Source organism: Betta splendens, chromosome 17, assembly GCF_900634795.4.
Source record: "Betta splendens chromosome 17, fBetSpl5.4, whole genome shotgun sequence".
NCBI classification, from domain to species: domain Eukaryota; kingdom Metazoa; phylum Chordata; class Actinopteri; order Anabantiformes; family Osphronemidae; genus Betta; species Betta splendens.
The window spans coordinates 6,815,882-6,830,391 of record NC_040897.2 but is presented as its reverse complement, the minus strand read 5'-3'; the positions used below and the strand labels follow the sequence as shown (position 1 = coordinate 6,830,391).

General features: G+C 50.5%; 1 protein-coding gene across 10 annotated transcripts in view; it reads right to left on the bottom strand.

Annotated features, from left to right (window-relative positions):
- Positions 1-3,561: 3,561 nt before the first annotated feature.
- st3gal3b (ST3 beta-galactoside alpha-2,3-sialyltransferase 3b) overlaps positions 3,562-14,510 on the bottom strand; it is a 31,522-nt gene continuing 20,573 nt past the window's right edge. For all 10 annotated transcript variants that reach the window (XM_029133040.3, XM_029133044.3, XM_029133038.3 and 7 more), the window contains 3 exons: positions 9,378-9,524; positions 7,862-8,008; positions 3,562-6,078 (listed from right to left, as the gene is read on the bottom strand). In XM_029133040.3, the coding sequence (XP_028988873.1) occupies positions 5,989-6,078; positions 7,862-8,008; positions 9,378-9,524 (384 nt within the window). In that variant the 3' untranslated portion in view covers positions 3,562-5,988. The remainder of the gene's footprint in view (positions 6,079-7,861; positions 8,009-9,377; positions 9,525-14,510) is intronic.

Below are 14,510 nucleotides of genomic sequence, written 5' to 3'. Positions count from 1 at the left end.
ACACACAGGCGCTGTGATTTTTAGTTCCCCATCCACATAGCTCAGATGTCTTTTTGTTCCTCCGCTGGGAGGAGGGAGGGACGGTGGTGGAGGAGGAGGGGGGGTGATGGCCATGCAGGAGGGCCGCGGAGCGTTTCTGGGAATGATCCACGGGAAGAACGGGCCAAGCGACATCTCTCCTGACGTGTTTACACGCATAAAAGTCCAGCGTTTCATTATATTGGACTCGCGGGGTGCGCGCGCATAGGCACGCTCACACGGACGGAATGGGACACACTGGGCTCACGTGCGCGCGCGTGTAAGAGCCCCCCCCCCACACACACACACACACTCCTCCTACACCAGAGCAACCAGACGGAGGAAGAAGTCTCTGTTCGTTCTTACGGTTTTTGTTCTTGTTGTCATTTTGCGTGTCTGAGTTGTTTTTTTTGTGTGGATCTTTGCAGCTGTTTTCTGTAACTTTGTAGTTTTGCGCCTCTCTGTGTGTTTTCGGTTTGCACCCGTTTTGGGTTTCTCTCATTTAAGTGTTGAATTCCTCCGTGGGCCGTGGTGCACGCCGACCCCCGTGGACCCGTTACACACGTCTGCGTGCACCTGTACGCTTTCATTCTGTCCGTGCATTCGTCGGCCTCCTTCATGTGTTGTGTGTGTGTGTGTGTTTTTTAAGTGACTCTTTCACCTGCCGTCACAGACCCCTGCACCGCAAACCACGCACCACCGCCCTCGCCTACCTCCGCCTCGCAGGTTAGTCCCGTTCCACCCACCCGTGCTCCGGCACACGGAAAGGCCCTCTAGCTGAGGCACTCCCTGCAGGGCAAACACCGAGGCCAGCCGAGCACAAAGGCTGGGTAAACACCTCCTTCGCTTTCTTCTGCGGGCCCACTCGCCACGCCGACGCACAGACAACTGCGGGGAGGATCCACGGCGCTATAAATAGTCGCGACCGACGCGGCAACAATGCGCACAGATGAGGTGCGTGATCCGCCGGAATGCGCCGTCAGATAATAGGGATGAGCCGAGGGAAGGCAGAGGAGAGGCGAGAGAATCCTGCTGCATCAGAGATGTCTGTTGAGGGAGGAATCGTCCCTCTGTCACTTTAAACACACGCGCTTCTTCCCTGGAACAGACATCAAACAGCCCCAAAGTCGCCCGGCTGCCAGATGAATCCCCTTAAAAAACGCGGACAACAATCTCCAGAGTGGAAGAATCCCGGTGTAAGAGTCCGGAGGCAGGCGGCCGAATTACAGCCGAGGGGATCCGCGCATTTAACGTGTTTGTTCTGTTCATAAACGTGTCAACATCATCCATCAGCGTCGCGCGCGGTGATGGATGATGTAGAACTTGTTTGGCTTTGTGAGGAGGATTTGTGGCATGACACTGTTTGAACACCCACAGTTAAAGCACAACACGCATTTATCTCCAAGACACACACACGGACGTCTACGGCTTCGACACATGACGACTACTGTTTTCATTTCCTTCTATTAAAAACAAAATGCATTTCGGCAGCGGTTCAGTTTCCTAATTGTTATCATTCGCCTGCTCTCTTTTGTCCGGTAACGAGGAGGCTGCTGACCCGGGTTCTGGTGCCTCCACCTCCAGGCCTTTGGAGCTTGAGGCTCCATCCAGGTTCTGGACCCGTGGACCGAAGCCCCGTCCCACTGCACCAATGAGCCGCACACATGTTTCCACATTAGCTCATCAAGTGACTATAGAGCAGATAAATCCAGCGTGATTTACACTCGGTGGAGCCGCATTCCAGCCGGCGTCCTCCAGATTTGTTGTATCGCCGTTCAGACAAACAAATCATAAAGCAAAGCGTCAGCGTGGGGCTTGATTAGAGGTGCCGTCACAGGGATGGATGGAGGGTGAGGGGGGGGGGGGGGGGGGGGGGGGCGGTTACACATCAGAGCCTCACGTTGGCCCGCGTGAAGCTGAATCAGCATCAGTGTCACCAGAAACATTGACACAACAGCTTCTGATGGAATCGTTTGCTTCCTTGGACGCAGTGAAAGTGACGATGTCCACTCAGTGTTAGGGGGCGGTGACGTGAGCACTACTGGATGAACAGCAGCTGAGTCATGGCCTGGATGAGCTCAAGAACGCTGAGGGAGACATGGGGGATTTTGGTTAATTGGAAAAATAACTACCAGATCACGCAAACTTAAAAATAGCTGCAGCTACAAAAGTGCGCTGCTACCTGATAAATCTAACGTCCTGTCGATAAACACGTTTGTTCCCCGTCCTCCATGTGCAACACCGACGCATCTCTTTATCCCGACTGAAGTGGAGCTGGACTCGCAGATGTTTCCGACCCGCTCCTCGACCGTGTGATCCGCTTCCATCACATCTGAGCGGAGAAACAAACAGGAACAAACATCGACTTCAAGTCCTGCAATCAGCGCTTCATGTTTCAAATAGTTCGCGTCGCTCTAATAGAACGCTGCTGACGCGCCGGTGATGGTCCAGACGCAACCTTTGCTTGTGACACGTTTAGAGGCCGACAGAACAAGGAGGTTCTGACTCACCACATTCATTCAGATGCCTTCGGTGCCACAGTAAATGACAGGCCTGTAGGTGTGTCTGCTTTAAAGACAAAGGTAAACGAACAGCGCGCAGAAGGGAATGCTCTGTTCGCTCCTCTCAGCTGAGCCACTATTAAACAAACAGAAACCCTGAATGGGTGTTTTCTCCTCTCATTCCAGCTCCTTTTACGAGGGGTTTGGATTTCAGGCCCCGGAGGTCGCGGCCTCTCCGTTCCACTCCTTGCGAGAGGAGGTGGGGCCGGGAACCTGTCGCAGGGAATAAAAGCCCCCGTCGGCTGAGGCGGTGCAGGCGCGCTCGCGCCTCCGACCGCCGGACGGGCCGCGGCGGCCCAGCTGCCTCGGGGAGAGATCCCAGGTGGCAAATATCCACCCGGCGTCAGGTCCCGCCCCGACCCAACCCAACCCAACAGGTCAGGAACCCGGCCCAGGCGAGAGCCGCCGAGGCCCGTGACTTGTGGGGGCTGAAAGGTTTCTGGCACCCCATAAACGGCAGGATGGGACGGTCCAGCGGCGCTTTAAGGGCCCTGCGCCTCCGGTCCCCTCTCACCTCACACCAGCGCACAGCTGGACGGCTCGCTCACTCGCTCGCTCGCCCGCAGCCGCTTAGCTCAAAGGCCCGTGTGTTCACTGCGCGAACGGTTCCCCGAAGGCAACGGCAGTGAAACCGAATCCGCCCGAGGTGAGCAGGTAAAGAAGGGAAGTAAAATACGGCACGGAGATGTAAACACGCAGCCAAATAGAAAGACTGAGGCGGGCGGAGGACGAGGAGAGGGTAAGTGGAGAGAAGGGACAGACATAAACACAGGTCTGGGACACAAAGCAGCAGAGGAAATCCTCCTCTTCTTGTCTTCACCTCGTCCGTGAGTCTACGAGGCATCATGGGCATCACATGCAGGACAACAAAGCAGATTAGAATATAAAATGTTACAAATATGTGTAATAAAAATGTATATACAGTTGAAGATGAAGAAAAAAAAACATCAATTGTTCCACAGAATAAAAACATGAAGGCAAATGTTATTAAATATTTATTCAGCCATTTTTACTGTATATAAAAAAACACATCGGCATCCCACTGATGGTGGTGAGATGTTAAAAACAAACATATAAATATGCTTTTGCGAATACATTCTGGTGTGTTATGAACAGCTTTGGGCCCCAAGCACTCGAACCGATCCAGCATTCACGAAGGTTTAAAACATACTGTCGTCAGAAGAGAAGGTTCATTTGCGCCGAGGCTCTGCTTCGTCTCAACGCGTCGAGGGCCGTACTGGTGGTTTGGCATGCTTTAGTCTGCAGAGTCCAAATTGCACATTACATTATTAATCACCCCTTTCCACCGCGCCGCAGATTGATGCCCTGCCTTCCCAGCAGCCGGCGGCGTTCAAGGGCCGCAGTACATTTAAAAGAATCCACAAAATACAAAAATGTTTGCGATAAGTAACCTAGAGCTGCCGTCGTTTTAAGGTACTGGCGTGGCCACGTTCAAACTGGTGGATTCAAGAGTTGTCCAGCATCCATGCAAAGGGCACCAGCGAGTTATTGAAGCGTGACATTAAAAACAATCATAATCAGAGCAGGTTGGATTATCAGCAGTGGTTAATGATGTGTAGGTTAAAATGTGATTCGCCTGTAGCTTTATAGCAAACATTAAACGAAAAAAAAAACACTAGCACTTGCTTGTAGAAGCTAAAACACACTAAACCACCAGTGTTGGGATGTAATACATATTGGAAACGAGCCATAGCACATAACTGAGGATTGACCTGTCCCGACCCGGAGCTGCTTCCCCACAGACGCCGGGGATGAGGTGGAAGGCACTGAGCATGCCTCATGATAGCGCTACGCTACGCTCAGCTGTGCTGTTCTGCTAAACCAAACTGGTCCGGTACGCGAGCAGGTCCCGAAGGCGCTGCAGCTGCGTGACCCCACAGCGTTGGTGGGAACGAATCCAGCCCAGGAAAACGCGACTTAACAGACGCAGCCGCAGCAGCTTAGAGTCTTTCTGTGTAAGACATAAGTAAAATATGCACTAAAACAGGCAATGAAAAAAAAAATAATGATGTTCAAACGCAGGACTGCTTTGGCAAGGCAGTTTTCATAATGCACCGTACTGTATAAAGCTGAGTTCTCACACGGATATGATGAGGTGGTGGTGATGGCTGACAGTAAAGGATTTGAGGCCAGTGCAGCCATGTGACTCCATTACCCAGAATGCAGCGGGACACTGATAACAGAGGCCTTCTATAATAGCAGACCTAAAATACGTTTTGAGGATGACATGTAGGCGTCTTAGAGTAACAGTATACAAGGGCTCCGTTTATACAGAACAAACGAACAAGCATAGAACAACAAAATGAGAGCAGGCCTGCCTGTGATTAAAATGTTGGGACTTTATAACAAAATAAATAATTAAATTTACCTCAAAACAAAAATATATATTTTCATATTGTACAATTGGAGAATTTCCCCATTTTATAAAGAGCGAGATAACTGCAGCAATAGACGGAGCCGACGTGAAGGTTTCAGCTCCTACTGTAACATGGGTGCGAGTCGCCAGAGAGCCGTGTGTGTCTCTGCCACAGCTGAGGACGTGATCATGACATGAACACACCCACTGTGACCACGGGGGCTCATCCAAAGCGACGTTGGGGACTATTTAGTGTAGAGAATTGTGTGAAGGTAAAAAAGCCTTATTTAAACAGCTTTAGCGTTTTAAATCAAATGTAATGGGGCATTTTCCAATTCTCCTTGTATTTCTCAAGTGTTTGTTTCTACAGGTGGCTACTGGACAGACAGTAAAACAAACGGGGATGGGGGTGTGCTGCTGCAGCTTCTTAGCTGATACCAACCTCTCTTCATAAAAAACAACAGCCCTTCTCGGTGTGGAAACGCCTGGCCCCACGGTGGGGGGGGCGGGGGTCCAGGCGGCACACCCCCACCCAACGTAGTGCAAATGCCTGTGCGGATTCGGCCTCACACGTACGGATACTGACAGGTGAATACATTCAGGTAGCGGAGGGAGACGAGGAAAGCCTCTCCTCTACGAGGTATGTTTGGCACCGCTAATACTCGGCTGTGCAGCCTCCCGAGTCCTCTCTTCATTACTTTGTCTCCAAGTCCTTTATCAAGCGAATCAGTCAAGTCACAGTCCGACATCTGCACGTCAGCACGCGGCGACGGTGGAAGTGTGCGGTCGGCGCGGCGTTCCAGTCGTCCCGCTGACTGGAGCAGGAGTCTTTGGTTCAGAAGGCACATGTGCGTTTCTCCACCCCCTTCCTTCTGCTTAGGTTCATGTCAGTCGATGCAGAGCCCCCGGCAGCGTGCGGGCCACACAGGCTCCGGGAGAGAGAGCTTCCTCTCCCAGAGTCCGTCCACTTCCCAGCTTCCTGATTCGCAGTCCGCTGATAAAGGCAGAGGGAGACTGTGGGTGGGTGTAAACTCAGATACCGTTGGTCAAGTCTGTGATGACTTTGGCTTTCACCAGTTTGCGCAGGAACTCCTTCTCCTTGTGTACGTTATGTGTCCATGACTATGGGAGAAGCAAAGAGAGAGACTAATTAATCACGCAACACCACAGACAGAAAGGCAAGAAAAAGCACTGCTGTGAATGAAGAGTTTGGGTTGGTTAAGTATATTCATGGTGTCTGTGTGTGGGTGCATGTGTGTTATGTCCCTGCTGTGTTATGACAATTCAGACCGGTGGGTCAGTGTAACCAGAGCCAGTGGTTCCTGTGTGCGCTGCGGAGTGGGGAGGCGAAGAAGCGGCCAAAGAGCGAGTGAAGGAGGCCGGGGTGGAGGGGGAGGAGACACGGCAGGGGGGAGGAAGATGAAAGCAGCAGGTTGGGCCCGTCTGAGCCGAACCTCCACCGTGGGACGCGTCGCGCTGGGACCCGCGAGGGAACAAAGAGCTACAGTTCGACCGGAGGTGAGCGCAACGCATCCAAGTGAGGTTCTGTTTTTGGAGTCAGATGTCAAACGGAGCATCTTCTGCAAAATGGATGATGGGAAACAGAAGGTTCTTTGGGTCGCTGTCCGCTCGAAGCCTCCTTTGTTTCCACACCAAGTGGGCAATTTAAGGGAAGAATTTCACCAGCTCTACGTCTGAATAACAAACACCAGAACTATTCATTAATTACATCTGAGCATGTTATAAGTGACCATCAACCAATCAGCTGTCAGCAGCCGTCTCGCATCCATCACACAAACATTCATCATTCCTGTTGCCAGCTGAGCTCAGCTTTCCATTTTGATGAGGCTACTTCTGTTTTATTTCAGCACGTCCAACTCTCCCATCTATCCCGATATTCCATCTTCTTAAGGCACATTCCCTCTGCTGTGGACGGCCTCGGAAAAGTGAAAGATTACAGAGAGCGCCACACAGCTGAGGGACCCGGCAGGAGCTCTCTGCAGGTCTGTCATTAGAGGAAACATCTTTCATGTACAAAACGCACATTTCACAGCAGCTTCACGGAGGAGACTGGGGATCAGATAAATAAAAGCAGGTGCCCTCAGTAGGAGCCCACCGTCCTAAGTGACATCCTTCTGGCTGTGGAACGGCACGTGGGCTCAGCCGCTGCATAAATATGCTCTTCAAAAGTCAAATAAAGAGAAACGGGTGGGGTTCCCAACATAAAAGACCAAGTAGCCCAATCAATTATCCATTTGTAGCTGATGGAGATGATAATAATAAATGGCAAGGTTCACTGTGAGTTTAGACAAAGCTTATCATCATGCCGAGCTCATGGTTTACACCGCGTCGGCACACGGGCGACATCTTTGATTCCGCTGGGTTTCAGCGTAAACACAGGGGGAAGACCTGACTGATGGCGAGGGGAGCGGCCTGTCAGGAGGGCGCCCGGAAGGTCATCGCTCACGTAGTGACCGATGAAAGAAGGTTTTACCATCATGTATGGATTTCAATTAGTGAAGTTTGAAGCAGTAGATTACTGAAGGAAAAGTAGAACTGGTTGGGAAACTGGTGCTTGAGCAGCCAAGCAAGACGCGATTTAACAGAACAATATCTTTTGATGTAAATACAAAAGCTGGGGCAAATTCATTTCATGAAAACCTGGACTAATATTACCAGCAGCCCCAAACAGCCGCGCTTTGTAGTTAATGTGTGTTGGCTGTGGGCCAGTTCAAACTGGACTTGTGGTCACTCCCCATCAAAATTACAGTTGTTTGTTTCTTCAGAAAGCAGACTGGATGGCGAGGAGTCACAGCATGCTGTTCTCATCAGCGGGGACCGTGTCACGCGGCGTTCATTCACAAACCCGCCGGGTGGAACCAAGCCGGCGGAACCGAGCGCTCACCTCTTTGATGGCCGACATCTTGACGTCCTCGTAGTAATGCAGGGGCGCGTTGGGCGCGTTCATGTCGTACCCGAAGCCGGCCACCGCCACCTCGTCGCAGTTGTGCAGCGCCATCGTTATGGCGACCGTCCCCAGCGTTGGAATGTTCTGTGGTGAAAACAGAGGCGGGCTATAAAAAAAAAAAAAACACGCACGCACAGAAAAAAGGGCATTCTGGGAAAAAGGCAGCGGGTGGATGTAGAGCGGAGGCGGTGGCGTAACGTACAGGGGACGTGGCACATGTCCACCCTCATGTGTCTGAGCTCCCAGCTCGTGTGGCGTACACGCTGGCCTTTGTTCTGCTCCGCTGCTGCTAACTGACTCTGAGCGCTCAGTGATTAACTATTAACTTTAAGACGCGACCCCTGCAGTGACACAGTGATCTACAGGGTTCAACTGTACTTCCTAACTGCCCTGGGCTGCCACAGACCGGGGGGGTACGGGGGTCTCACACACACACACACACACACACACACACACACACACACACACACACACACACACACACACACACACACACACACACACACACACACACACACACACACACCTCACTCTCTTGTTCTCCAGGTTTTAAAAAAAATGGGTGCAGAAGAAAAGAGTGAAGGGAGGCCCCATTTAAATCATTACCCTGATTTGCAGCCCTCAGGGAAGGTGGAGCTGAAGCAGCAGCTGGTCAACCCCCTACTGTGTGTTCTAATACAGATTAATTTAACGCACACACACCCGCGTACGCGCTCAACAAAAACACTTGTACAACAAACAGCCCGCTCATTAATTTCCGCGCACATAAACACACGCGCTGACAGTCGGGGACGAGAGAGAGGAGCGCGTTTCGGGGGAAACGCCGTGCCAAATCATGCAGTCCTGCAGCTTGTATTGCATGAGACAGGGCTGCAAACACCCAGACACAAACACAAATGACCCCACGCTCTCTCTCTCTCTCACTCACACACACACAGAGGAGGCCAGAATCCCACATGTTGAACACATGTTGCTGAGAGGAGTTCATTCAGGGGTGTTGTGGCGGCCCCAGAGGGCAGGGTTACAAACACACACCCCTCACGTCCCCTGCGATACTAAAATATGGAGCTACGGACGCACACACCAGCTCACAGGGCTCTGGTTCATAGCCAATAAAAAAAACATCTCTCTAACAGAATGTCCTCATGCAGAGGTCGCATGTCAGGACAAACCTGCTCCAAACAGTCAGCACATATATCAGTGAGTTACATTAAAGGTAGAGTGGTTCAGGTTCAGTCTGGACTATTTCACCAATGTCAACAAGAAGAAATGGTCTGGAATTTCCTCTCCAAAGTAAAGAACCTAACAGCAACCAAGAGTCATTAAAATATAAAAATCCCCCCAAACAGTTCAGGCTTCACGGCAGTAAATCATCGAGAGCAATGCAGACAATGCAGCTCGATTCAACATGTTTCCCTAAGGATGCTCTGAGGGTCAGCTGCGTCAGACTCACCCCTTTGCCCATGAGGCCGTTGTTGAAGGGCAGGCCTATGAACTGGAAGGCGGCCTCCTGGATGAAGTAGGGATTGAGGATCCTTATCTCGCTGGGCTTCCGAGGCACTTTGTCGGCCACCGACTTCCAAAATCCCTCCGTGACCCTCTGAAGAAAACAGGGACAAGAGGAGAGCGCCCGTGAGTCACGTTCAGCATAAATATTGGACTTTCTTTGCCCAGAGAAAACCCCGCGCTGACATTAAACACAGAAGCCAAGCAGAAGCCAGACGTCTTGTACCGCTGATTAGTCAAATGGCCTTTAAGTCACAGAACGCCGGCAATCACGACCCCTGCTAGGAGCCGTCTGTGGGTGAGGGGTGCAGCAGTGCTGACTTTTATTTCACTCCGTTTCTGTTTTTCCACAGTCCCGTCCACCTGAATTCAAGCCTGAGTAAAATGTTAAAGGAAGTGATCATGAAAGTCACACTTTGTCTTCCACGTTAGAACCTGAATTTTTCCGGATTAGAGTCAAGAGCACATTTTATGGAATAATGTAATGTAATGGACGGATTAAAATAAAACCAAGAATTTATGATTGACCTACGATTTAAGGAAATTACCGTAACTGATCTTTTGAAAGACATCAAAGTGGGAAGTCAGGACTCACTAAGCAGTGAGCTTCCCAACATCTGAACTCAAATCACACCTTGACCTGAGGGTGTTCTGTGGGACCTCAGGTCTTTTTACACATAGCAATTATCATCAGTCGCTAGGGTAACTTGTCAGACAGGCCCGCAGCGCCACCTGAATAAAATTATGTAATGAAACGCACTTGTTCAACTTAGTCGAACGAGAAAAGCCGCTCAGCTTTTAGGCACGGACGCACAAACTGGCGACTGATAGCGGGTCCCTGGTCTCCGGCCTGGGAACAAAGCGAGATTAACGAGTCAGGAGCTGCAGCACATCACCCACTTTCACAGCATCACATCAAAAACGCAGCCTCATGAAAGGGACAATGTAACAGCAGCGTGTGAACGCCTCTGCGAGCAGCGCGACTTCCTAAAAGGCACCACGCCAACAGGGTCAGCGCGTATAAATGGGATTCACCTGTTCAAATAGGCAGGCACCCGCCCGGCCGCCTTTGATACGGGAGTACACGTCTGTGTGCGAGCGTGTTTGTGTGTCTTTGCTGAGGCAGTAGCAACAAGTCGGCCGGCTTTGTGGCTTCAACAGTGGCAGCTCTTTTTTTTTTTTTTTTTACAAACGTGGGCCCGGCTCCGTGCCTACGGCAAGCTGCAACAGGAACAGCAGCTCATCTCTGCTGTCAACACAGCTTGTGTTTGCCAGAAATCTATTTGGCCGCACTGTTTAGATGTGTGCGCGTCTGTGTACGGTGAAACAAAAATAAAAAAAAAAGAGGAGTGATGCATTTTTTTTCTTTATTCTTGGAATGAGAGAAACTATTGACACACAACACACCCCTCACTTTGCACAGCTATGACCCGACATGTACACAGACGCCAGCGTGATGGGGTGGGGAGCCCTTTGAAGACACACAGGCACGTACAGGTGGCTGTGAGAAACGCAACAGCGACCGGCGTGTGTGGACTCAGGGCTGTCAGGGAGAAGGCGCCTGTGCTCACACTGAAAGGTCACCACCGCTGATCAGGACGGACAGGAACAGTTAAAGGCATGCATGATCCTGAGCCACCAGAGGAGCTGCAACGTAACAGCACCGCATTGAAACAGGCCACTTTGATACGCGGTGAGTTAAGGGCCCTTTGGGTGAACAGGGGTTAAAAGCAACTCATAGTTAAATAACTTCTAAATAACCAGGAGCAGAGCTCGAACCCTTTACAAATAGCCTTCAGGGAACAGGATGTGACTTCCGCCGCCGACTGACCGCTGACCTCTGTGTGAGTGTGTATAAGTTAAGAAGAGAAACACCACATTTGGACACGGAGCAGGAAGCCGCTGAGTGGCTGTATAGCACTTACTCAAAAGCTCTGACACACACATGCTCAAAGGTGAGGAGACGTGTGTGGCTTAACTGGCTGGGCTGTCGCTGGGCAGCGGTCGGAGAGGAAATGGACCCCCCCCCTCACTGCGACAACTTCATGGTTAAATTGGACCGGATTATTAGATTTAAGTGTGTGCACAAGGCTGCATGCCTCAATAAAGCACCTGTTAAAACAACCTGGGACCCGAGGATTTGATTGTAGTTGTAGGAGAGCAGGAAGGTCCACATCACTCACACTCAAGTAAAGACGGATGCTTCATGCATTTACTGCATTTTTAACTACATTTCCCAAAACAGGAAAGACAAATGTTGTACATTTAGACATGCAGCCCATAAATATAAATGTAGTTTAATGTCATATTATAATCCCAGAGGAAAGATGGCTAATAATGTCATAACACAGAGAGTTCCTGGCTCCTAAGACTCAATGAGGAGGAAGACTTGTGGAATGACTTCACAGGTATCAACTTCACTGTGTAAGAAAAGATCCCAATGTTACATCAAAGCTCAACCTAAAGCGCACTGATTTATAAAACACCCAGGTTCTTTATGCCAGTGTTGTCAGATGGACAAGAACTTGTGCTAAGTGTATTTGTCTTGCAGTTCAAGAGCTGCAGACACCAAGACCACGGAGCTGCACAAAGCATCAGCCAAATGAGCTCAGAGCACGGGATTAAACAAGACAAGCAGGGGAGTTACTATAAGAAAAGACAAGTGAGAGATCAAACAGATGGAAAATATTATGTGGCCCAGGACACAGAACGACAGGAGCAACGATAAAAAGGAGCGTTAAACCGCAGAATACGCAACAGTCTGCAAATACAAAGACGCAGGTTGAGATGCACAACATTCGTGTGCAGTGAAGGTTGGGAGAAAAGTACCAGTTATATCAATCTAATTGTAGGTCAGTGCGGGTGAGACTAAATCGGGCTGGGCATAAACCCCCCGAATCTGAAAATGCACCTCAGTTGCACTTTTCTAGACGACGTAAAAACGCCTGAAAAAGCCCGAGCTTTGGCTCAGAGCCCTGCGTTCCAGCGTGGCTTCGAGCGGCCAGTCCATGAAACCGGACCCGCGGTTTTACAGCCTCTGGTGGAGCGAGAGCGCAGCGCGGAGACGCGGTGCTTCACGTCTGAGCAGGTGGATTCACGGCCCGTCAGCAAACAGGCACAAGCACAGGAGGAGCAAGTGGCGGCTGCAGACTGAGGTTGTTCAGGTCACACACTCTCCTTCCTGGTAGTCAGCCGTCAAACCATTCGGCCCTGCTGTACGTGGGCCCTTCAGTCCTGTGAACCACATTGCGTGGATGTGGTTGTGTTACATGTCTAAGGATGCACAGAGGCAAAGCAAACGAGGTGGAGCAGATTCCGGAAAGTAGACTTCGAGCTATTTGGGGGAAAAACGGCAGCGCTGAACTGCTAAGAATCCCAGTTAAGATTGGTCTGGAGGTCGTTAGCAGTGTGTACATGCTGAGCCCTAAGGTTTACAAGTCTCACCACGCAACAACTCGAAGCGAAGAGGAGCTGCCCCAGAGAGGGACAGGAGGAGAAGGAGGCCCTCACTGCGCTCACTGGGGTTTCTCTTTTTTCCGGCCTGTCTGAGATTATGTTGTGTGTGGAACCCTTGTCTCCACACAGGAATCACAACGCTGGGAAAACAGTGGCACAAGGACTCTCGCTCCACGGCCTGTGGGTTGGAACCGGGAACTAAAGCGAGCTCTATTCTGCCCGATTACATATTACATGTCACTTGTGGACGCAGCTAATAGGCCGACACCAGAACAGTAAGGGGACTTCTGGGTCGGTGACTCATTTTTTAAACATAACACTGATGCTAATCAGTCACATCTGGAGCCTATGTTAGTCACTAAGTTCATGTTCGGACTCCATGTATACAAGTATGTAAATATTTATGAATGCACAGATGTTTGGGATTTAAAAAAAGAGCCATATAGCTGTAATTTCTATCTGACTGCAGGTTGAGCAAAAAAAAAAAACTTGATATGTGAAAACGCAGGAGCAGGTGATCTGGACATTAGTCAGATGTACAACTGAGTATTCTGCAACTCCTAATATTGCAGAAGATACAAGATTTCTTCATTTTTTACTTGATGATAGTATTTTGAGCCAAATAAAAATCTGCTGATGTCTAATTCAGGAGAAGTGCTCTGTTTCTTAAATTGTCCCCGCCGTGATTTATCTCCCTGGTTTGCAGAGAGCAAGGAGCGCTCCTGTAAACAAACAGGAGAGAGAGAACACCGACACTCCACCTTCAAACCTCGTGTTTACCACCGGCTGTATATCCTTCACTGGCTCTGTTTGAAAATACCCCTGCATATACAAACAAGCGCGGCTGTGTGTGCACGAGCCGTGAGTGCGAGCTGTGCTCCGGGGGAGGGAGAGAAATCAGAAACGGAAATATCGACAATCGTGGAAATCATGTTTGAGCGCATTCGTAAACAACGCGAGACCGGGCAATCAACCCGGCTGCTGCAAACGTGGGGTCAGACTTTCAAGCTGGGTGACGGAGCTGATCGCATAGACCTGCTGTAATGAGGGATTAGGCTAGGAGCCGTGTGATGCTGCAGCGCTGCAAATGTACACACAGTAGAGACTCACTGGGAGAACTGTATCTGCTAAAGGTCTGGTCCTGAACAAGGTCAGACTGGGACCTGCTGGATTTTGCCCTGAAGTTCATGAGCCTGTGCATGTGCAGGTTGAGAGAGCGCCTGGCTAATTCGCACGCTGCTCAGCCATCCGCGGACGCGCGGGACAGTCGGGCCGCTGACCTCTGGCTCGATGAGTAACCTGCAGCTGCACAGCAACCGCGTGCCGACCGCAAACCTTTCAACGAGGGGAAACAACGAGAGTCACTTTCTTTCACAACCACTGAAGGGAGTAAAAAGGTTCTGCGTGCCTCCCAGCTGCGAGTGTACAGGTTGTACAAAGAGCGCCGCTGGACCAACGTGGAACGATGGAAAAGGTCCCGGCAGATCATCGCTGTCTCTGGGTCGGACTGAATGCACGCTTCTGCTGCTGCCGCTGCCTTTAAAAACCTGTGCATTGATGCATCTGGGACTTAATGCATTCGGAGCTAACCAACCGAGTGACTGATACGGATAATTGCTGTCAG